Source organism: Harpia harpyja, chromosome 8 (genome assembly GCF_026419915.1).
Source record: "Harpia harpyja isolate bHarHar1 chromosome 8, bHarHar1 primary haplotype, whole genome shotgun sequence".
Taxonomy (NCBI): Eukaryota; Metazoa; Chordata; class Aves; order Accipitriformes; family Accipitridae; genus Harpia; species Harpia harpyja.
Genome location: NC_068947.1, coordinates 43,910,199 through 43,935,204, shown reverse-complemented (window position 1 = coordinate 43,935,204; position 25,006 = coordinate 43,910,199). Strand labels below are relative to the sequence as shown.

General features: G+C 39.7%; 1 protein-coding gene across 1 annotated transcript; it reads left to right on the top strand.

Annotated features, from left to right (window-relative positions):
• The first annotated feature begins 27 nt into the window (after positions 1-27).
• On the top strand, positions 28-19,450 carry CEP97 (centrosomal protein 97). The gene is made up of 11 exons (XM_052794464.1): positions 28-272; positions 3,673-3,815; positions 5,147-5,305; positions 5,706-5,807; positions 6,364-6,477; positions 7,502-7,668; positions 8,924-9,088; positions 9,979-10,112; positions 10,623-11,379; positions 12,444-12,519; positions 13,262-19,450. The coding sequence occupies exons 1-11, from the start codon at positions 218-220 to the stop codon at positions 13,976-13,978; spliced, it is 2,589 nt and encodes an 862-aa protein (XP_052650424.1). The 5' UTR covers positions 28-217; the 3' UTR covers positions 13,979-19,450.
• The last annotated feature ends 5,556 nt before the right edge of the window (positions 19,451-25,006 follow it).

Here is a 25,006-nt window from a genome sequence, read left to right as displayed (position 1 = left end):
GGAGCGGGGAGGCAGCGCTGCCCCGGCTGGAGGGGCGGGCGGGGACCCAGCGGCAGCGCTCTCGCCGGCCGGGTTTTCCACTGTTCGGTTAAAATCCCGCCAGGCGGCTCCGTACGCGGGCCCTTCCCTCCCGCCGCGAAGAAAAGACACGATTTTTCCGTCGCGGAGCGAGGCAGCCGATAGGTGTCCAGCGCTCGGCGTTAGCAAAGCGGGAAGCATGGCGGCGACGGGGGTTGCGGCGAGGACCGAGGCTGTCTCGCCGGCTGGAGGGGGTAAGGGGAACATGGGAGGTAGCGAGCCCGCCGGGGGCTGCGCGGCCGGGCTGCAGGTGTCGGGGGCCAGGGGGGGTTTGTTTGGGTCTCCGTTGTGTGCGGCGGAGAGGCGGGGGCGCGCAGCGCACGGCGGGAGCTGTAGTGCGGGGCGGGCCGTGCCCTGGCCGCCGGCCCGGGGTTCGGACTACAAGTCCCGAAAGGCCCCGCGGCCCTTGATGCGGGGGGGCTCGGCTGGGGGGGGCGGGGGCGCGCCCCCTCTTTTCGGGGGTGAGGGGGCGGCTTGGCTGCTCCCTTTTGGGCTCCCCGCGCTCCTCCCCGCTTGCGGCTGGCACCTGAGGTCCCCAAGCGGGGCTGGGAGCGGTCAGGACGGCGGAGGGCGAGGAGACCGGCGTCAGCGCGGCTTCCCGCGCTCGGGCAGCCCGCCCTGAGGAGCGGGGGTCGCCGCCCAGCAGCGGGTTTGGCTCTGGCCGTGGCCGGGGCGGGGGCGCGGAGAGGGGCTGTCTATCCTGCCGAGGCCCGGGCCCCTGAGGAGCGATTTGCCTGCAGCCCTGTAGAATGTAGGCCAGGAGTTGAAATAAGGCCCCTTTTTCCTGTAGTGGAGGGCAGAGAGGTCTTGGGAGACAGCTCCTCCTCTGAGGATGCAGTTTCTTGCTTCCTGCCTCCGTCTGGAAGGACGGTGCGTTATAATGATACAAGTCTGGCTTTGAAGGCTCAAGGGCTCAGTGAGTGAGCAGAGGCCTGAGCAAAAATCGTGAGCTTCTGAGGTCTATTAACGTACATAGCTGCCAAACGAGTAATAAGCAATTCTGAAACGTTTTCCTGGGTACTGAGAGCCTGTTAGGAGAATCTCATTCCCAAAGGGTACTATAAGGACTCATTGATATAATGAAATCATTTTTGCTTCCTCAAGATAGATAGTTCGCATTGTATACTGAACAGTCCTGCTTAAGCAAGTAAACTAAAGGACCCCAGCTGCTCGCAAGGAGAAGGACAGGCACCCTTGAAATAGGGATCTTACTTAGAGCTGCCCACAAAGGATAAAGGATACCCCCAGACAACTGAGATAGCACCAGCATCCTAGCTCCTTTAACACCTCTGTGAAACCTTCCCACTGTCTGGCATCACAGATAAGTAACTATAGCACACCTGACTCCAGAGATGTCTAGATGAGTAGAGAAGCAGGTGGATGATGATGCCATAGAAATGTAGTTTCTTTGCACATGGTAGTGTGTGTGTGTTAAGTAGTGAGTAGTCAAATAATGTTGTACCTGAATGCTTGAAAGGCATACGAACCATGTGTAAAACCACATTCTGGGTGCCCCAGTTTGAACGGGACACCTCATGTGCATGAATAAAAGGATTACTCTTCTAATTCTATGCTGTGGGTCCTAGCCTCTCTCCTCGGTCGGCATGGGCCAGCTGTGAATTTTCATAACAAGCCCTTGGATAAATGGGCACATGCAAAATTTCTCTGTTTAGTTAAAGTGACCAAGTGGTTGCAGAGGTGGCCACTTAAGTGAGAAACATGCAGTACCTTCTCCCTGAATGTGCAAAGACAGGAGTGTGACTGTTTCTGGTACTGCTGGATCTGCATTGCTGCTCTTCAGAGCGCTTCAGGTGGCTGTGGACTTGAGAAGCAATGGAAATGTAATAAATGTCATCAGAGATGCTTCTTAGAAAAGTATATTGTCTGGTTGACAAAATGGTACACCAAAAATGTTTGTCTCCTTCCTTAGCATAACTAAACCCCAAAAGCCTGCAAACTGTAAGAATATTGATATATAGTACATCTTAGGATAAGAACACTATTCTGGAACATGCTGCTGAAAAAGGCAGCATTATTTACTGAGTAGATAGTAAGAGAAGAGCAAGCACTAGAATGGTGTATGTATGTAAAACATACAGCAGAGGCTTAATGTATGAAAATTATTATTAGTAGATGTCACTGTGGGTACCCAGTGATTCAAGTTGCCTGTAGATGGCAAATGTTTTCCTTTTAACTTTATACAGTAACAGTTTTTGCATGGAGCATTTTAATTGTGTGTTCCACTAATTAAATGATATGCTAGCCTATTTACAATTTGCTTGTACCCAGATGTCACCAGTATTGTAGTATGGCTATATGAATGGGTTCTTTGTTCTGACTTTTCACTAGGTACTTTGCTGGAATGTGGGACATTTAGCCTATTAATACAATTTGGGGACACAAGCACCAAAATCCCAAGGCGAGATGCACTCAAGGATTTGGCCCGTGAAGTCCTGGAGTGGAATTTTTGGCTCTGAATTAGACACATTCCCTACCCAATAAGTTAGAGATAGTGAAATACTTAAGATTAGATTTTGTAGCAGCCAAACTGCTAGAAGGGAGCAAGTCTCAAAATATCTGATAGGAAGTTTTAAAGGGAGGGTTGAATCTTAAGTTTGTTTCTTTTCTGAAGTTTAAGCATCCAACTTCTGGCAACAGAGGTGTCAGGTTTGGTTTCACAGGCTGAAACCTCTGCTTTGAGTTTGCATCTAGAGTGCACTTTCAAAAAAAAAAAAAAGTGTAGGCTACTAATATTTTACCTTTGAAATACAGAGAGGGAAAAAGGAAAGAGAAAACTGCAGGCTTTTATTCAATGGTCTAGCTTTCTGAGGACTTGTTCATGGTAAGGCTGTTTATTTTCCTCTGGCTGAAGACTATCACATGGGTATTTAACATTTACAAGTTAAATGCCCTAATCTTCAAATACTTTAGCAGGTTGGTTGATGGAACCTTACAGGAAGGTGCAGTTTGTAGGTTTGCATCCTTGTCAGGTTTCTGCTTGATGAAAGGATGGATGCTGCTTACCCTTTTTCCAGAATTCTCCCCTTTTTTAATTTTTTTTTTTTTTAGTGACAGGTATGGTTGATGTTGTTTGTGGAGTGTCATCCTACAGATGTGTGCTAGGCATGTTCTGGGTTTGCCTACAAGCAGGAATTTAGCTAGAGTGCCTACACAGAGATAGGTAGTTGTCAAGCTGCTCAAAACTTGAAATCTTTGAAGAATTTAAAAATTTAGGAGCTTTTGAAATTTGGGGGTTTGAGGATCACACCTTTAAATTTAGCTACCGGAATTTTGCTCTGTTTCCCACTCCAGAGGATCTGTTACTGACTTTCCCAGAATTCTACCAGAGTTCTTTACTCGGATGGGGCCTGGAATCCATATCTTCCAGTAACTGGATCAGTTACTCTAATGTGTTTGGTCTGAAGTAATTTGCTTCAGTTTTATGTGGAAAACAAAGTTAATTTGTATTTGCCAATTAGCTGCATGCATTATAAAACAAATCTGTGTATCTTGATTTGCTTTTTCAGTTCATATTCTCGTATCTAAAGTGTTGACTTTGGGCCCCCCCCCCCCCTTCTCCTTTTTTCTTCTAAGGTTTGGTAGTCAACTGGTCAGGCCAAGGATTGCAAAAACTGGGTCCGACCTTACCCTGTGATGCTGATACTCACACTTTGATTCTGGACAAAAACCAGATAATTAAATTGGAACACTTGGAGAAATGCAGGAATCTGATGCAGGTCAGTGTTACTTGACTTGAATTTGCTATGAAATAATGGTACTGTGATGCTAATTAAAATGCTTCTGCTTTAAGGCCATATTATATAACTGAAGTAAGTTAGCAGTTACTGTCTTCATAGGAAAATAAACAACAGCTAACTAAAATAGAAAGCTTTGTTTTCAGTGTAGCTCTACAGTTGATAGTGGGGGAGGCTATTTTGCTAGTTACCTAGGTAATTAAAAATTGACTAAATAAATCCTAATGGGGGCAGTGTCATAAGAACACTTAGAAAAATCACTGATAACCCAACTTTGGTAATTCTTAGCTTTTGAATACTTAAGCTTTGTAACCTTAAGAATAACTTTGTCTTTCCTCTATGTAATTGTAAACATGCAGGCATACATACAGGACTCTCCTCTCCATTTGGGTTTCAGAACTCTTCACAAAGATAGAGGATTAGTAGCCTTAATTCACAAGAAGAAAAAAAGCCATGTGGATTAGGTTAAAATAGAAATAGCAAATAAAAAAAAATGTGAAGGGGGGGGATCTATGTAGTCATGTTAACATATTGATTCATGTAGGCCATGATGTTGCTAGTGCTTATCCTTAATTATAATACTAGCAGCAGTCCATTTAAGTTCATGAAGTTATTAGTGATAACAATATTAAGCCTGTGCATGGTGCTTGCAAAAATCAGAGTATTAATCCCTTCAGGGCAAAGCTATATAAGTCCATGTTAATTGTCACTAAAAGTGCATCCAGACAGACTTGAAGTCACCTAACAGCTTCTAGAGACAAGCTAAACTGAGATAGGAGAGGTGGAGTTTGTTGCTACAACAAACCTTCACCAGTCCGCCAGCTTGGTGGTCATGTTATTAATGTGTATGTTTAATCAGGATTTATCCTTTTAAAAGTTTGTGATTTATAGTCTGTTAGCACAGGACCTTTCTGAGAATCATGTAAAATATATTTTGTCCTCTGCCATACTGACTGTAAGTATGATTTTACACCAGGAATGGTGCAACAATTTGCACAATTATTTGGCAATTCTGATTTTAAAAACTTAGTATCATATGACACAATTCCTCATTTGTTCTCCTTTATTTATCTTTTGCTAGGAGAATTTCCTCTTAAGTTTGCAGAGTGAGTTGTGAAGACTACTTTCTTTGATCAGTAATTTTTTTCCTGGCTCTTGCAGTTTTTTGTCTGTGTTATGTGCAGGAAAATGGAACACCTAGATTGAAGAAGTTCCTGTTGGATTAGGTTTTTAACCGCTAAAAATAAAAGCCTATTCTGTCTGCACAGTTTAATAGTTAAAACTGTTTCTTTTATTTGTGTGTCAATCTGCAGCTCTCTGTAGCCAACAATCGTTTGGTGCGAATGATGGGTGTAGCAAAACTGACTAAGCTTCGGGTGCTAAACTTGCCTCATAATAGTATTGGGTATGTGGAAGGGCTGAAGGATTTGGTGCATCTGGAATGGCTGAATTTGGCAGGAAATAACCTTAAGGTAAAGCATTTAGTCTTTATGCGTTTTCCAGAATCTAGTGTTGTAGAAATATGGAAGATGCTGCAAAGAAATTGGAATATGTTTCTGGTTTTGATTGGAACAAATGTTAAAGTTTTGCAGCTACTGGTTTATGAAACAGAAGAGGTCAACTTTTGGACAAGAATTGTCTAGGAAAAAATAAAAGGTTTGATATCAAAATGTAATGAGAATTGGGAAATAGTCCTCAAAATAGGAAAAGAATTATCACCTTTAAAATGAAACTGTAAAACCATGGTTTTTGTTTTGGATTACTTATCCGGTGTTTTTTAGCTTTCGAAGTAATTTATAATTATTGATACCTGGTTTTATTTAATGACTAAAAAAGAGTGACTGTGAGTAATTGACTTCTTTATTTTTGTAGGCCATTGAACAAATCAATTACTGTCTATCTCTTCAGCATCTTGATTTGTCAGACAATAACATAGCTCAATTAGGTGATCTCTCCAAGCTTACATCGCTGAAGGTAGATGCTATTTTATCTCTGTTCTTTGCATAAATAAATTTGCTTTGAAAATTGCTGCCTGTTAAAGCATTCACTAGCTCTTAAAGCATTTTAGTTAATCACCATAATTTCTAGAGGGAAGCATGTAGGAATTCTTTTCCTCGTTTTGAAGTTGCAGGAACTGAGGCAGTGATTTTTCTATAACCACTCTAATGATTTTGGTAAAGATAACATGGTGAGATCTTGTTCCTAGCTCTCGGTTCTCTTGTCTCATGTCATGAATCAAAACAAAACATAGTGTTAGCTCTTTCAGCATGAACACTGTAGAGAAAAAATGTTTCCAAATATATTTTTTGTAACTGTGACTATACTTCAATTCTGCATTTTAAGATGAGAAGATTTTGCTCTGAAGTATAAAAATTAGTTTTCCCTTAGTGGAATAAACAAAAATAATTTTGATGATACCAGAAAGCCTTAATTACGGTTCCTTTGTGTGTATTGTGCAGGTATTGCCTGAACAAAAAACATGGGCATTTTGATCAAACATACATTTCATCACCGTATTTTTATTTTATAGACTCTGTTGCTGCATGGAAATATTATAACTTCACTTCGCACTGCCCCTGTTTGCCTACCTCAGAATCTGACTGTTTTTTCTTTGGCAGAAAATGAAATCAGAGACTTAAATGAGGTAAGATATAGAAGATATATCACCTTGTCTTTAGGTAGACTGAAAGCAGATAGTTGGATAATTCTTTTTAGGGTGTAACTGAAAATGGGCTCTCTTCTTTGAAACAACCCATGTTGACAGAAGTAACTTTTAACTATTAAAAGTTATGTAATAACTGTACTTGCATTAGCTGCACAAGCTAGGTGATACCTTTTAAAATTTATCCTTGAAAGAAACTTTGCCTTTTTTATTTTATGTTTTTATATTATTCAAGGATGTCAGAAGTATACTTTAAGGACTAAATTCACAGAGAGCTTTTCATGATTGTCTGAAGGTTGAAAGCTGAGCTGATTAACTGCTGCAGAGGGCTTCTGCAGCTGCTGTGTTTAGAACAGAGGTTTGAATTGCACTTGTTGGAACTGAACATTTTTGGGCCAATGTCTTATTTTATCTATTTCTCAAAAACTATGTAAGAGAAACAGATATTCTGCCTTTGATTTTTGTCTTTATTGTTTTGCTTAGGTTTTTTAAATATAAGTAGACATATATATATATATCTCATACATATATTATAATATATATATATATTATAAGTAGCAGCCAAAACTGTCAGCTGGACTTCCATGTTGGAAGAAAAATCTTGTTTTGGTAATACAGTTCTCTTCAAAACAAGATAGTGTTTCTCCAGCTTTTTGGCTTGCCTTTTTTTTTTTGTGTGTGTCAAAATCTCAATGCCTGTTGTAGTGAACTGGAATTGTAGAAATACTATTCCTTTCTATACATGAAGCCCCATTCCCAGATTTTAAGAGAAGCTAATACTTTCCAAGGGCTATAGTACTTACAGGAGAATTAATGGGAAAATGGCAGTAGTTGATAGAAAGTCCTTTGAAGATGTTCATGGTCAAAAAGCAAATGTGATTTTAAATGTATTTGTAACTATGTTGTTTTGTGTGAGATGTCTGGCTGTAACTAGGAGAAATGTAGTATGTTCTGTAAGCATTTGATGGGTTCTGTTCAGTTAACAAATATATCTTGTTTTCTCAAGGTTTCTTTCCTGGCCTCTCTTTGTCAATTGGAACAGTTGTCAATTATGAACAATCCTTGTGTGATGGCCACACCTTCTATCCCTGGCTTTGACTACAGGCCGTATATTGTCAGCTGGTGTCTGAACCTTAAAGTTCTTGATGGATATGTGATTTCTCAGAAGGAAAGGTGACATAATAGTATCAAATCTCTAAAATTATTAAATAAAGTTTGGCTAAGCTGAAATTGCATTTTTATGTAATAAAAAAATGGAAAAGTGCTAATGATCTGAAATTCTGTTTGTCTTGGTAACGGCCACATGAGATACAGGCGACTTAACATTGTTGCTTTTGCTAAATTTTTCATCTTTTACACTGGAATTGTTATGCAAGATCAAAAGTAGAAGTATAAAGTTAAGCTTTTGTTTTGTTACTCAACTCACAGTAGCACTTTTACAAAGCAAAACTGTGGTAGCAATTTATCAATGGTCTGCTACCCCTTCCAAGCTTTACAGCCTCTTTGACTTTGCAGAATGAGACAATCAGCAGATATTAAAGCTATTATCTTGGGGGAAGCTCAAGCATGCCCTTTTATAAAGGGCCTGATTTGCACATGCATTTCTAGATTTGGCATTTTTTGTATCAATTAGTCAAATGTTACTTTGCTCAAATCACTTGTTACTGTATCATTGTGGTCATTATATCACTATGATATCTGTATGACGATGGAGACATCTTCTTAAAGTTCTTGACATCAGAACAGTCCATAAGTATTATCCAGTATAAACACATTCTAGTCCAATACATTAACATATGCCAGGACATTAGTGTCTTTTTTTCCCCATTACTAAAATAAAAAGCTGCCTTTTTGGTCAGAGGTAAACCAATTCTGTTTCTGTTTCACCATAACATATTATGACTTTCCCCAAAAGTTGCCTGTAAGAATTCTAGAAATTTTTTTCATGAGTAATGGGTTTTTTGTATTAACTGTATTATTATATATAGGTATATTATATTAAGTGTTCTCAGACTGAAGAGCATTTGATTGGAAAAAAAGATTTCAGTTGTTGAATACTTTCAGCAGGATTTGCTCTCTGTGCCTATTCTGCATGTTTGTGTGAACTTCTCTGTTTCTGTGAAAGCTTTCCTGATAAATTCATTGACACAGACGTGTTTTCAGTGCCCAAAGACTACGCACAGATAAAGCAGAAACTGCACAGTTTTGGTCAGAGGTTTTTTTGTTTCATCGATGCTTATATGAGGGAATACTTTATTCATTATTCTGGTAATGAAATTCCCAGTTCCTCTGGGCACTGTGAATGTTCCAAGTTTTGATTAGATTTGTGGATTAGCTTTTAGGTACCCAACAGAAGAACAGTAATCAAAGGAGAGCTAGGGGTTTTATGCCATGCATTAATGGTGACCTTTTTTGCCCTTCTTAACAGTTTGAAAGCAGAATGGCTCTACAGTCAAGGTAAAGGAAGATCATACCGACCTGGGCAGCATGTTCAGCTAGTCCAGTACTTGGCTACTGTTTGTCCTCTTGTATCTACATATGGTCTCCAGACTGAAGAGGATGCCAAACTGGAAAAAATACTGAGTAAGCAAAGGTGAGAACTTCTTGTTTCTCTGTTTTCAGAGAATGTAACTGAGAACATAATCATATGTCTTATTATGTGTTAGATGTAATAAGATTTCCTTTTAAGTATTTCAAAGCAACAGGGAGGTCTGGAGATGGGAAGAGTAATCGAGGTACAAGATGTGTCCTGGAGGGGAATGAGAGGCAAGACAGCAGCAGCAGCAGGAGTGTTTTCCTGCTTGCTGAGGAAAAAAAAAATAAATATGCACACACGTATATGATTTATAAGGCAGTTTGAATTTCTGACCTCTACCTCATGACCTTTGAATTTAGCTGAGCTGAAACAACCTGTGTGTTTTCTCAGTTTGTAAAGGATGATTTTATATTTGTGGCAATGTTTGTTGATTTGTGTCATGGTTTAACCCCAGCCAACAACTAAGCACCATGCAGCCGCTCACTCTTAGGATTTTTGTCCCTTTGGTAACAAGGACGCCCTTTCCTTGATTAAGTCATTTTCAAATGTAAAAGACGCTCCTTCTGTTCATTAAACTCCTCTACACATAAAAGCATAATGTAACCTGCAGTAGACACTTAAAATGTCTGCATACCTTCCTTGCATGTGGAAATATTTCAATCTACAGTCAGAATTGCGTGTTGGATTTTTTTTTTTTTTTGATACATGTACATGTAATGAAGAAAAAGGGACAGGAGGAAGGGAAACAGGAGCAGTCTGTGCAATCCCCTGCTTTGTGAGTAGTCCTGTTCGTGTCTTGTAGGTGTAGGGATCTGCATAACTAGCCTCTTGTTTAGAATCGTTTGATCACTTGCTTCCTTTGAAGCAGTTGATAGTTTCTTTTAGATGTCTTCTGTACTAAAAAAAGTTTGAAAGAAATATAAAATCTGTTGGAACTCTGTGCTTAGGCTCCACCAGAGGCAGCTGATGCATCAAAACCAAAATGAAGGTCCACCTACATCTTCTGCTCCCAACAAAACACTGCCAGTTGCTTATGAACGCAGCAGTCCATCCCAGCCGCCACAGATAGTTCTTGAAAGTGGTAAGAAGCTAACCTGTGGAAATAAGGATTTTTTTTTTTTTTTTTTTAACATAGATAACTTTGTGGAGAGAATTTCAGAGCAAGGCCCTGTTATTATTTTATTCTATTGACTTTTTGAGGTTTTCAACTGAAGTTATACTTTGTTTTCTAAAAATACGTTCCATGCTTATTTGTGTCTTGAAATGCTAGTAAGATTAGGTGAAAAACACAGTCCAATAAACTAAAGAGTTATTCCTTTGACTGTTCATCTGATAAAAGTGTAACCTCTCCAGGGGGAGGCAGTTTGTGCAATTGTACCCAGTATTTGCAAAGTTTGTGGATGTTACTGTGATAAGTAGTTATTGTCTTTATTGTTATATAGAAATAATGCTTATCGTTACTAGCATTTTAGATCATCTTACACACCCAGGTTCTAACTATCTAAAGCAACTTGTGAATTCCTATGAATTAAATGAAGATACGTTATTGAAATACTATGACACTTTTAAATATGGCTTTCTGCCTATCTAGAACCTATCATCCAGAAGAATTCCTGGGTTGGACCAAGTGCAAACGATGATCATTCCTATGCAGTAAAGAACACTTTTCTTCTTGAAAGAAGTTTTCACAAGGAGCTATACCTTGAAGATATACAGACAGATGAAGACAAACTAAACAGCAGCCTTTTATCCTCAGAGTCTACTTTCATGCCAGTTGCTTCAGGATTGTCTCCAGTGTCTCCTACTTCAGACCTGAAGCTACATGGAATCACTTTGGGCCTAGGAGACGATGATGATACAGTGGTCGAATGTGAGAGAGATGTTAATAGCGGAGAAACAACTATCAAGCAAGAAGCTTCATGTGTTACAAGAGAGCACTCGAACAGAGCAGTGGAAAGTGTGGAAACTCAAGAGAATATCAAAGAGAGTATGCTGTTGCCTTCTGCTGATCAAGTAACAGCTAGCTTGACTGCTAATGCTAGCAACTGTTCAGCGTCCTCTGAAGACCAAGTTCTGCATAATCATCCCAGCACCTCAGTGGGTGCTGAATCGGGAGTTACAACTCTCTGTCCTGACCAGATGACAGGAGAAAGTTCTGATTCCTTAGCTGTTGTCAATCAAGGTGCAGCTGAACTGCAAAGAATGGCTAAAGCAGCTACCAAGCTTCAAGCCTGCTGGAGAGGATTTTACACGAGGAACTACCATCCCCGAGCCAAGGAAGTGCGGTATGAAATTCGCTTAAACAGAATGCAGGAGCACATCATTTGCTTAACTGATGAAATAGAAAAGTAAGTTGAGGTCATGCTGTGTATTGTCAAATCTGAATGAATATAACCATAGTTCCAGGATATTTCAGAACAGGCATAAGTGGGTCTTGATATAACTACTCATAGTCGAACCCAGCATCGGTAATATAAAACTGTGATTACAGTAGAAGATCTCTTCCTGTAAGATAAACATAGTTATGCATGTAGCTGTTCATACTCTTGAAGTGCCTTCTATGAGTGGGTTAGGTTAGAATGCATTTTTCTATTCCTCTATTTAGCAGGACTTGCATGTTTCACTGCATAACCAAAATGGAAATTGCGAAGTGTGACTTTTTTTTTTTTTTTAACTTGTCTCCTAGCAATTACAGAGTCTATAAATGAAGTGTCCATATTGAGAGTCATTCCTCTCGTACTGGTGAAAAGAAGAATTCTCTCTGCCTTGCATGATACAATTTTAAAATGCAATTCTGTGCTTTTTTCTGGTTTTTGTTTTTTTTTTTATTCTATGAATCCACGTTTGGAGGAGATCATTATCAGAGTTCCGCAATCTGTAAGATATAAATTGCGGATTTAGTTAATATCTTTCTGGATCAGCCTGGGAACTGGTGGTCTGACAGGCTCTCTTCCTTTACTATCACAACTGACAAAAGTTCTGTGAACCAGATTGAGCCCTCAGTGAACCTCTAGAAACTCCCAATGCTTACACATCATACCTACATCAAAGTGATATCAGTTGGGGAGAGCATAATTTGAAATGAAGGAGCACTATTTTGGTTTTTTTTTTTTTGTGCAGGAAAAAATGAAGAGCTCAGGTTCAGTTTACAAAAAGACACTTAAAGTATTGGCACGTCAATAAATGTGCGGCAGCAAAAGGAAGCAGAATCTTAATGTAACTCTGAAAGACAAACTTGAAGTCAGCAGCTGGATATTGGTGGCAAGCCAGACTGCAGTAATGTCTTAATGTTAGGCTCTGTTGTATCTTTCAAGAGTGCTGTTATATAAGTAGGCATTTTTATGTATTGTTGATCTTGTTATCCAAATGTTGCTTATTTAAGCTGCATAAATTTGGATGTGTGTTCTTGCAGACTAAGAAAAGAAAGAGAGGAAGATAAGATTCAGAGGCTTGTACAGGAGGAAGCTGTCAGATTTCTTTGGAACCAGGTAAATAGTTTTAGTCCCCTTATTTTTCTGCTTGCATGTGGATTTCAAAGGCATTATTACATACTGTAGATCCTGAAGAGATAGTCAATATGGTTAATTCTTTTCCAGTGATGACTTGGGTATCTTATTAGAATCTAATTGCCATGTTGTTTGCTATACTGGTATTCTAGGGGGAAATAACATTCAGAAGTATTAGTGCAAGAACACTGGTTTTGTTACAGAAGGCTAAATTATAGCCTGGTGTGAGAAGGAGGACAAAATGCAAGGAAAGCTAAATAAATGCAGCAGGAGTGTGAAGAACGATGTGACTGCTCGATGCCTAGGGCAAATGAAATGGTGTCAAGCTATGTTGCTTGTGAGCAGCTAATTTCTAAAGTAGAAAAGTTATTAATACATCTTCTAATAAGCTATTCTTCCAAAACCAAGACTGACTGTTTTCTTAAGCATGGGTTATTTCATAAAGGTTCCTCATCCTTTCTGTTTTTAAGAGCAGATTCCTTTTTCTTCAGGTACTTGAACTGGGAGGCTTGTGTGCTCTGTCAGTGTTGGGCATCTAGGTTTAAAAGCCATTATTTAACAGTGGGAAGAACATATTTTCCCTAAAGGTATAGCAAACCTTTTGTTAGTTCACTCGGTCTTAAATTTTATACTAGAGCTTTGTTGCTCATTGCAAGAAATACTCTAGAAATCAAAGTACTTTCTTACTTGCATTTCATAATGAAATTCTCTCTATACTTTACAGGTTAAATCCCTTCAACAATGGCACCTTTCAGTAACACAGAATTTAGGTGCCACTTGGCAACCTGGGATCCCTTCAGCCAGTATTTGCTGTTCATCCGAACCATTTATTCGATCATCCACACTTGAGCAAGAAACCACACCAGATGTTAGCTCTGCTTGTTTAGTTCCAACTAGTGAAGTTCTTCAGGAAAAGTCTTTGTTGCAGTTCCCAGATTCTGGTTTTCATTCTTCTATGGCTGATCAGACTCATGTCAGTGACTTGTGTAGCTCTGAAAAGAGTTTAACAGAAGGAACTGAGAGCTCTCTTTCAGTGGAAACTGTTAAACAATGTGGCAATTCTGTTTCAGCCTATTCTTCAGATGTAGAGGATGGCCATGGGGAATGTGAGCAAAGCAAAGAGAGCTCTAGTAGTGAACAGGACAACAGACTAATACAACAGTATTTGAAATCTGTTCAGCAGCTGGAAGAGGCTGATGAAGGGACAGATTGCAATGATGAAACAGAGGGTAGCTGGCCACAAATTGCTGTTTCACCAGAAAGCCAAGATTCTTCATCTGACACTGTCTTTGTAGATCTCCCTCAAGATACATCTTCCCCTGCCCGAGGTGAAATTGGTCAGACACCAGAAAGCTGCAAACTGAATTCAGGAATAGCAGAAGGGAAGCAAACAGACTGCGATTCTTCATTTCAGATGCTGCATGTTGGGATAGCTGTATAGTAGGCTCAGTTCCACAAAGGACTAGGGATTCCATTTCACTTTCCTTTCTCTTTCTTTTTCCCATTTATACAAAACTTATTTTTCACGTGTGCTGTTTCAGATTTTTACTCATGTTACCAATTTATGTTTTAATTAGTATTTTATTGGTGTTGCTGAGGACTGACTCTAACTGTGCTAACCTGAAATCAGCAAAGTTCTCAGTGACGGTCATTATGCACTTTATTTTCAAACATAAACCTGATATCTTAATAACTGGCTTCCATTAAATTAATTCTGAAGATTGGGGGTGTTGGGGGGGGGTGTTTGCTGTAAATTGACATTGGTGAATGTGGTAGTAAGTCTTTGCATTTTTTTCTAAAAAGCAGAATTGAGTTCTAGTTTGCAAAGAGAAGGAAACACCATGGGAAGAAACAGCGTCAGCATAGGCAGTGTGTGCGTATGGATACAGCCTGATGAGAAAGGTGAAAGCAGTTGCCTTTCAGACTTCTTTTGACTTTAACGAGTAGTTTGGTCAGTGTTTGAAAGATGCATTCCATGAAATCAGTGTCCAAGTCAGTGACTTCTTTTTGTCATTTACTTGAAGCTGCTGGCTAGGAATTAGGTCATTTACGTACGCACTGAAACAAGGACTTAAAGGAGTGAGACCTTTGGGAGCTTCAAACAAACTTTGACCTTTGTTTGCCCTGGGGTTGAATTTCGCTGCTTTCTCAGGTAAGACTCAAAGTGGAACCAGTAGCAGCCTTTACTAAATAAGAATTTCAAAAGGGCGTGTGATTTGGGAACATAGTTTCCAAGATTGCGCTGCTGGGTTACAGCAGCAGGCTTGGTGGCATATGTTTTGCCTCCACAAGGATGCTAATGGCATTGTGGGATTTGGATCTGCATGGCTTTCAAGACATTAGTGCATTTGATAGATCACAACTACTTCTATCTACAGGTATAAATATTAAAAGCAAATGCCATGACTTAAAACTATTTCTTGACATCTCTGTTGGGCTTTTTGGTTTTTTTTTTTGTTTTTTTTTTCTCTGTATGTCCAGTATTTGACATTCTAATTGGATGTGGATAAAAAGCTGTATTTCTTCCCTGTTGGTAAATGTGCTAAGTTACCTGGGCTATGCTTTCCACTTAAACACTGGGCAAGCAAAAGGGTTTGTATCTTGCCTAGCCATTGCTATGTTGTTTTTTTAATGGAAAAAGATCAGGTATGTTAGTGTACCACAGAAGTGGCAAGGGAAATCTGTTTTGCCATGCACAAATTTGTTTGTGGTAGACACTAGTAAAATGAAAGCTGACATTTTGACTTCTAGGGGTCAGTTCAGTTTGCTAATACTGCATTTTACAACGTGCACTGGAAAGCCAGTGTTTCAGTAGTTTGCTAATATTAACTTCTTAGATATAAAGACACATGTATATTATAATTCTCTGAATGCACAGGTTAACTTCTGGTGCTATGGTGTCGTTAAAATCAGCTAGTGCTGTTTTAAAGTGACTCTTATGGCCATGTTACCATGTAAAATAATTTAATTTTTGTAAAAGCTTTGGTTCCTTACCTACTTTAGGTTCTGAGCTGAAATTTACCACTACTCAGGAGTTTGGCATGAGGCCAGTATCTGCTTGAGGCCTCAAAATAGCCTTTATTTAGAACATAAATGGTGTATTGGACTTGTACCAGCCATCTGCCCAGTGGTGAAGTTCACCTTGGAAGAATAAAGCTTGCCTCTGTGTATAGAGTAGCCATCATCACTTTTTCCCCACCCCCCAAAAAATACGTTCTTGGGCACTAACTTCTCAAAAGAGCTGTAACTGCAGTCAAGCTGACATTTAACTGTGCCTTGCATATGTGAGAGCATTTTAAAAAAACAACCAAACAAAAAAAAAAAACCCCAACAGCTGAGGTGGTAGATTCTTAATGTGCTATCTTTCTAACTCAGTCTAGTTACAGCACATTTGTAGCATAACCATATTCATGATTAGATCTTAAAGCATGAGCGTGCCTGGGTATTGAAAGTGGTACAGGTGCATTAATGTATCACAACATCTAATTAACTGTGTGAGGAAGTGTGTACTCGATAATACCCTTGTCCTCTGAAGGTTCTCAACTTGGATTTCAATCTGCCATGCTTGGAGATCTCTACAATTCATAGGATTTGGCTCTTTGACTGTCAATCTGTTGTAAAAAAACAACTCGTATAAACCTTTAAAGAGACTTTCTTTGGGTTTTGAGAGAGAAATAATTTCTGTCTCTGAAACAGTTGTTGGACCTTACACTCTGGAGGCAGTGGTTAGGTGTAATAAAACAGTAAGTTCTCTTTCGTGGCAGAGTGCTGTATTAGCATATGCAAAACCTGGGAGAAACTGGCCCACTGTCTGGATTAAAATGTTTCACTTACTGAGGACACTGAGGGACCATACATATTTTGCTATTTTGTATTATTGTTACTTTTGCTGCAGAATTAGGAAGAGGAGAAACAACCTTAATTTTGGAAGTGTCAAAGGGGGAAAACTTGGTGAAACTTAATTTTTCATCGAAGCTCTAGGTGTTTCTTGACATTTCTTCTGTTATTAGGGCTTACAAACACAAGATGTCTTATTTTAACTAATGCCTAGGTCAACTGCTGGCTTTTTTTTAACTTGTAACCTGTATATCCAAAAGTGATTTTATGAAGGTACAGCAAAATGTGTACTGACATATAATCAGCTTTATCTTACTCATTTGGGGAAGCTGTGGAATACGAAAGATATTTTTTTTTTTCTGATGTTCTGAGAAGTATCTTGCATGTGTAGAAGATGAGTTGCCTAAATATATGGAAATCACAAAGAATGGTGAAGTTTTTGATTAGTTTTTACAGGGTTGAATGTAATTAGTTTGTATATACAAAAAATATTTTCATCCTGACCATTAAAATACATACAGGGAAAGACATAATGGGGGTTAGAGTAGAAAAAAAAATCAAACTGGATATATACTTAAACATGGCTTCTTTCAGTCCATTTTGAGCTCTCAAATAATCATGATATGGAAATATCATAGTTTAATATATGGCTTAACATTTACTCTTCTTTGTCTGTATAAGTTTTCTTATCTAGGTATGTAATACTATTTTACCTGGATAGGGATGCAGAGCTCCCTTTGGAGATGATTGAAGTTTTGTAAACGAATTGGGAGGCCTAATAGATGAAAATCCATGTCTGAAATTTTCCTGTATTAATATTGTATGTCTCTCAGCATTTTCCTTTTGCAAGGCTTCATATTCAACAGAAGAATGTACTTTGTAGAAGGAAAGCTTGTCTGTTGTACTTTGTCCTGGGCTCATCTTCCAGCACTGACGGAAGAGATTCCTAATGGTTATTTGTCAGGCAATGTTGTCAGCTCTGCCGTGAGTACAGTTCAAGCGCTTCTTTAATTTGCTTCAGAAAAATCAGCTAAATATAGCTCGGACTATTTAAACTGTGCCATGCAAGTAGTTTCGCCCCAAATGAGGTGGTTGGCACATGCAAACCTTTTTAGCTAGTCTGTGGCAGAAATTACTCTTTTTGCCTGCTTTTCTGAAGGTAGAGACAAGGAGGAAGGTGGAAATGCATTTTTATGTGTTTTCAGGTTTAGTCTGTGGTGGTAGCACCAGCTCTTTCATGATTGTTATTTCAGTTTTCTCCCAATTATTTTTATAGTTTACACATTTCAATCTTTTATGTAATCAAGAATGCATTTTTTTTTCTATTGTGTGTGATATTTCATAGACACTGTTCCAGATGGTATTTGGAAAGGTAGAAGAATATCATGAAAGCAGGCCTGTTCACATTTTATATTTCAAGTCTTTTTTAAGGTATTTGGATTGTATTGATTCCTTTCTGTAAGGTAACTTCTTTACAAAAGAAAACCACAAGGCAATGCCTCACTAATGACAGTAAGTAGATTTCCATTTCTGCCTTCTTCCATGAACTAAGCTTAATGGTCACAACTCTGGTTTTAGTACCTAAAACTGTCATTTAAGTGAATAGGAAATTTATGGAATGCTGCTGAATGAATGCAGCAACTATACTGTTTTGGGGGTTTTTTGTGGTGACTATTCCTGTGTGGTGCTATTTTGTAAACAAAGTATGTGTGGCAAGGATGGAATTTTTAAAAGGTACTGAACATTGGCCTAACTCTGCTTTCATTTATTTAAAAGAAGCAGGGTTATGCTTAAGCTGAGTCCTTGTGAACTGGCTGTCTAAATTGGGATTTTATCATATTTACATCTCCAGAAGTGTTCTTATTCCGCAAAGCAAGAAGGCATTAAGACTGCAATTCTAAATTTTTTGCTTCTAAAACACAAATATCTTTCAGAAAATACTTGAGAAAGTCCTTGTTAAACTAAATTGCAGAAGCCTAACAGTTTGTTTATAGTTAAGTTCCTTAACCAACCGTAGATTCTACTATTTGCATGCAGCAATTTAAATAATGCACTTAGCAGCCAGTCTGTATATAAGAAAACAAGTTTGGGGTTTTTTTTCTGAATAATGTTTGTATGTAATTGAGCTTGCAAATTGTTCCTGGTTTTTATGAATTTGTATATATTGTCTGAAGAACTCCAATCTTAATTTCTATTTGTAGCAGGTTGTTCGATGAACAAAAATGGAACATACATTCCTTTGAGACTACCTGGGTACCTTTTACTGGACTTGAAGTTACAGTGTGTCTCACACAGATACACTTTTTCCTGAGAGGATAGAACTGTAGCATTTAGTGGAGGCTGACTGAATAACAATAATACATAAAAACTAGTCAGTTCCCCTGCTTTTAGCTAGTGGAAAAGAGGCTTTTTTTCCCTGTTGTATTAATATTTTTTTTTTCCCCTTGAGGACTGTGCCGCCCAAATAAGTAAGCATCAAGTATTCATAAAGTCTTTCAAAAAGTCTTTTTTTTCATAGTTACAGGGTTTTTTTTCCCAGTTTGGCTTTCTAGGCCAAGTTACTGAGAAACACTTGCTTTCTATACGCCTGCCAAAAAGTTGGGACTTTCTATTTTTAAATGCTTTCTTTATGTCAGTAATGGAAAAAGCACAGGATCCTTTACTTGCAAAAGCATAAAACAGTATTTATGGGGAAAGGTGCTTTATCTTTTGGAAAGTGCCATGCCAAATTTTATTGTATAAGAGCTCTCAATAAGAAACTTCTTTTCTGGCTTCATTACATTTATAAGTATATGGGCCAAATTCACTTGTAGCATAATTCTGCTGAACTAAATTTTGTTAAGTCTTTCACAGTAGTATTCTACCTCTAAACTAGAATCTGAAAAAAGAAGAATTAGGCATTGATTTGTCTTTCTACTTCTCACCATTTTCTGTAAAGAATGGTGGGGGGTTAAACTGGTACAGTTCATATATTTTCTATAAGTGTTTACATTTCTGGATTTATTGTTTCTTAAATATTTTGTTTGTACCTCTGAGTTTTGAATTTTAAATAAATGATTTGTATGTTTATTGAAAATGTTAATTTGTACTTGATCCTGACTCTTACAGCTAATAGTCATTGTCTTATGATTGGAGGGCTCTTTTGGAGATAGAAAGTTTAGAAATACAAAACGGTGATGACAAGGTAAGCATTAGCATTCATGACTTGGTACACCTGAAGCATCTAATGGCCCACTGTTTCACTGTTGAAAACAGTAAGAGTGTGGTAGGGTGCTCGAAGTTTATACACCAATTGATTAGCAGAGGCCACTGGAATTGGTATTCATAATTTGCAGTCCTTTGTTTCTATCACTGGCCCTCTCTTTCATGTTCTTAATTCGCTACTGTGTTTAAATTAAAAGATGCAGCAGTATTCTGTACAGAGCTTTCTAGAAAGACAATTAAGGCTATGGGCTTATCAAGAGAAATACAATTGCAAAGCGTGTTATTCCCGCTCCTACTGTTTTGGTTTGGTCAGACACCTGCTGTGTGCTTAAATAAATGAACATTAATTAAACATCTTTCAGGCTTTACCAGGAGCTCAGATATATGTGAAAGTCATGTTTTACTGCAGGAGAGTCATCCCAAAGGAAAAAAAAACCCACAACCAAAACCAACCAACCAACCAAAAACCCCACTTTGATTTGCTTAACTTGCATTTCACACATGGAGGTTAGTGGGCATTTTTTTTAACTCTTTACTATGTGTTTCCACTTCCTTACACTGAAGAAATTAGCTGAGGTTTTTAAGTGAGACTACCCTTGTTCTTCTGTGAAGATATTTGAAAGAAAGAAATAAGCATAGCTAAAGTGACTTCACTTTAAGTCTTAAAAGACAATAGCATTGCTGTTTTCTCTTTGAGTGAAGACTTTAAAGCTGCTCTATTAAGTTTAAATGCTGTGTGTTGTAGGGATAGTAACCGTAACACTTCAGGAGCTCAGGTTGAAGGTCCCTCTTGTCCCTGTTTTTGATTCATATTTGTAATAAGATTGGACATTAAATTCTTTGGCTAGAGTTGGAAAATAAGGGATAAATATATCTAGTGGACAGACCCCATTTTGTTCAAATGGAAGTAGTTACTTTTAATTTTATGGGCTGAAATCCTTACCTATGCCAAGAGCTAAGTTTCTTTTGTGTATGACGGTGTGGTTTGAAAAACTCCTGTTAATTCTATATAACATTATGTCCAGATGGTAGGGGAGGTATTTTTTCCCCTTCACTCGGGTGTTACGGTGTGAAAACTAATTTTTCTCTACTGTATTGACAGAGTTGCAAAAGCACAAAACACAATGTCCAAGTACAGCTTGTATCAGTACATCATTGATTTCAAGCCATAGTATTCCATTCGTGAAGGATCTGTGGTGATATAATGCATCAATTTGGGGTATAGGTAGAAGGGAGTATTACTTTGGCCTACATGGGACAGCACATAGAGATCTTGACAGACTTTAATACATGGGCTTCCTCAACTTTATCCATATCTCTGACGGAGCTCATTCTCATTTTCTGGCTGTAGCTTGGCACAGGTTTTGCCTATACATAATGATATTTTCAGGCGTGTCCCTTGTGACACTCCATCATAACTCATAACTCATGGATCTGGAAAGATGCATGTGACTGCCACAAGTCTTGCAAGTAATCCAGCATGCTCCTTGGTCTAGGAGCATCAAGACCAATAAAGTTAAGATGCCACCCTGGGCAATTGTGCCTGTTGTCCCAGTGGGGACTTCTTGAGGATTGCTAGGACCTTTTCAGGTACAGCCCAAGTAGTTTCTGACAGAATTTGTGAATGTGAGGGCTTTCAGATTGCTCAAGTCTATCCCCTTTTTCCTTGCCAAGATCCTGTTTGCCTGCTGTCATGGTTTAACTCCAGCCAGCAACCAAGAACCACACAGCTGCTCACTCACTCGCCCCCAGTGGGATGGGGGACAGAATCGGAAAAGTGAGAAAACTCATGGGTTGAGATAAAGACAGTTCAATAGGTAAAGCAAGAGCTGCGCATGCAAGTAAAGCAAAACAAGGAATTCATTCACTACTTCCCATCGGCAGGCAGGTGTTCAGCCATCTCCAGGAAAGCTGGGCTCCATCATGTGTAATGGTGACTTGGGAAGACAAATGCCATCACGCTGAACGTCCCCCCCTTCCGTCTTCTTCCCTCCCAGCTTTATATTCTGAGCATGGTGTCATAGGGTCTGGAATATCCCTTTAGTCAGTCGGGGTCAGCTGTGTCCCCTCCCAGCTTGTTGTGCACCCCCAGCCTCCTCGCTGGTGGAGTGGGGTGAGAAGCGGAAAAGACCTTGACGCTGCTCAGCAATAATGAAAACATCTCTATGTTATCAGCACTGTTTCCAGCACAGATCCAAACCATAGCCCCGTACTAGCTACTATGAAGAAAATTAACTCTATCCCAGCCAAAACCAGCACAGCTGCTCTTTCTGATATGTGCAAGACAACATTGACCAAGGGAAGAAATAGCAGAAAATTGTGTACAGGATGCCCAAATGAAACTAGTCACAGCCTTTGACTTCCAAGACTCTTCAGTTTGTGAAAAGTGGAAAGCCCATGATCATGAAGGATGCCCTGGAAAATTTAAAATCTGTGGCACATTGTATTCATGTGTTGGGCTGAAAGCAATAAACCATTACAAAAGCCTAAACAATTCTCAAACAGTGTAGGGTTGTGAGGAACAGCAGTCTAGCAGCCAGGGCTGTTTTGTTAGCATCGTGCTAAACTGCCTTCAAGCAGCAGCCTTTGTGATGTCTCTTCCTGTCCGTTTTTATTACACCAGCTGAAGTTCTCCAGTCTCTTGAGAACTTACAGCATGTTTTCTGGTGTGGGAAGTGCTTGGAAAATGAGCTGAGGAGGTTACCACTGCTTATGTGTGTAGAGGCTGTGGGACCTGAGGAGAAACAGGAGACACTGAGAAACTCTACAGCCTGAACTCTTCTCTTCCTTCTGTCATTAGCTCCTACAGCCCCTTCAACTTGAAATTAAAGGCAAATGCATGTGCTATTAGAGCCCGTATTTTCAAGATCCACTCCACAGCTGTCTTGTAGTGCTGAGCTCCCTGGGGTGGGGTTCATTCACTTGTCCTCTCCTCATTGCAGATTGATTGTTCCCAGTTTCGATACCTTTTCTGCAGTAGGCTGGCTGTCCTTTTGGACTTTGATTCTCTGGCTATACTCACAGATATTGAGAGTCTTAAGCACATGAAGTAGCTATTCTTTTGCTAGCAGGACAGGTAAGCTACCTTGGTTGCCTGCTTTTTCATATTCGTAGTTCCCTGTTGCTTTCCCTTCTTTGTTGTAGCAGTGCCAATGTTAAACTCACTGGATATGCTTCAGGCAGCCTTCAGCTGAGATGGCTGAGGCCACGCTTATCGTCTGGTGGAGAAATGGAAAGGGAGTCCTGGAAGAGCTTCTGTTAGTCCCAAAGGGGAACAGAACTACCTGGGGGCAATGGGAAGCTGCGCTCTTGCCTGTCCCTGGAGCGGGGAACGCAGCACAGCTGCCTGAGGGAGGATCTGCAGCAGATTCGCTGGTGCAGAAGGGAAGTGGAAAGGCTGCTTGGTGCCTGTAGGCAAGCTTCTCTGTAACCTTTTGGGAAAGTACTTGAGGAAGCTGGAAGAGGATTCTTCTGGCAGAATCTCTATCCCTTTACAAGCATTAGATAATGTGAAAAGGTTCTGAGCAGCACCAGATCAGCAAAAGACTTTTTCCAACCAAGTAAAGTATACCTTAGTTGTTGCTATGCCTGAAACCAGGGGACGTGCTAAACTTGTGTGCAAGGTCAGAGTGAAACTCGCAGTTCCAGGAACTGCGGGAGGACAACACCAGATGGTTGTGTAAGTGAAAAGCAAAGTGGAGGAGTGATACAGGGGTAATGTGGCAAAAGGGGACTGGTTGAAGATGTGTATAGAAAGGGAACAGGGTGGGTTGTGCTCTTTGCAGACTCTGTCCAGGACTCTGTCCAATGCATTGTTTGTTAAATCTCGTCACACTTGAGCACAAACACATGTTTAGTTTGCTTCAAGGGGTAAACCAAAGCATTCCCCAACATTTGCCTATAATTAAGAATCAGTTCAGTAAACCCGGATGCATTATCTAATATACTGTGTATTATTGAAGATTTTTTTGCAGGTTAGGGAGAGAAGGGCAACGGGGCCAAGGGCCCAGCATAACTTCACCTTACTGCATGTAATTCTGGAAAAAGAAATGAGGAAAGATTGATTCTTTTTCATTATCTATATTTCCATACTCATCTCAAAATAATTGCCAAGTGCTTCTGGTGTGATAAACTGGGAGGGATGTAAGGTGAGTGACAGCTGCTGAAGCTGTAGTTTTTTGGGGGCTAATGACATTTAGGTGTTGCACATGGAACAGACCTCACCAAAGCCATTGACATTCAAATAACTTAAAACCAAACAGCCTTTTATGAGGTCCCTTCTACAGAGTGTGGGGGCAAATGTTCAGTGATCAGTTTATGGCCTCTTTATGCCAAAGCAGTTACCATGTTAGAGATTAGAAAAGCACATTTGATTCATTATTAGGTCTTCTTCAAGACTAACTACAAAAATAACTGCAGACTTTATGGAGAAAAGTGGTGTGGGGATCCCTTCCCATCACTGAGGGATGGTGAAATGTAAAATGTGGCAGAGAATAGCATAGCAGTACCTATTTCCTGTGAAGAGCACAGGTTTTGTCATTGTTGTCATTTCCATCCCCTCACCCCCAACATGAGTCCTGTTATATTACAGGGCTTATGCCTGGCATTTAGCACATGAATTAGTTTTGCCTTGGGTTTCACTTTGAACTGAAGAGTCTGTAGCAGAATTTGACACGCTGCATGGCTCGTGAAGGAAGAGTGAAGAGAAATGAGACTGCTGTAAAATTGATAGACTTTATATATAGAGAGGGAAAAAGTCAATACCAAGTATCTTTCAAGATACTGTCTTTTTCGTGTTCTGCTTATACAGCCAGATGGTTTTAAATTCTTGGCCAACACTGTATAGTACTAATAAAAGCTGGTGCCTGTTGAGAGTTTTGCTTTCCATCTCTACCAGGTAATCGGCATTGTAATGTGGGGAAAGGAGGAGAAAAGTGGAAGTGAGATCACTTATTCAAAGTAGCTATGGCTGATGGGGGTGAGGGCAGGAGAGAAGAGTAGGCATTTAATAACAACTAAAGTATTACATTAACAAGAGTATTTCAGCTGTTCCGTCTCTGTTCCTGGTTTTAAGCAAGCCAAGTATTCCTTAGTAAAAGTAAGATCGAGCCTTTAACCAGTACTGATGCAAACAACTGCTAGCAGGTCAATGTTTTGGAAAGAGGCATTCCCAAACTTATGCAGCATTTACAAATGATGGCAAATCCAGTTGCAGATGTCCTGTTGCCAGATTGAAAGTGCCATGCAGCTCTGGTGCAGGGTGCCAGAGTCAACGCTGACTGCGTCCATCTCCTCAAGCATTTTGAAGTCCTGCCTTTAATGGAGCAGGTTTTGCCCAATTCTGCTGTCCTGTGCCCGTCTCCCTAGCTCAGCCCCTGCAGCTGGCCCATGGGCCAGCCTCTCCCCGCTTTGTAATCTTTTTGCTGTT

What these genes read in the sequence shown, in the direction of transcription:
- CEP97 (XM_052794464.1), top strand. Translation starts at nt 218, where the DNA reads ATGGCGGCGACGGGGGTTGCGGCGAGGACCGAGGCTGTCTCGCCGGCT. An exon ending in AATGCAGGAATCTGATGCAG is followed by an intron (nt 3,816 to 5,146) that starts GTCAGTGTTACT and finishes GTCAATCTGCAG; the next exon opens with CTCTCTGTAGCCAACAATCG. An exon ending in AAATCAGAGACTTAAATGAG is followed by an intron (nt 6,478 to 7,501) that starts GTAAGATATAGA and finishes TGTTTTCTCAAG; the next exon opens with GTTTCTTTCCTGGCCTCTCT.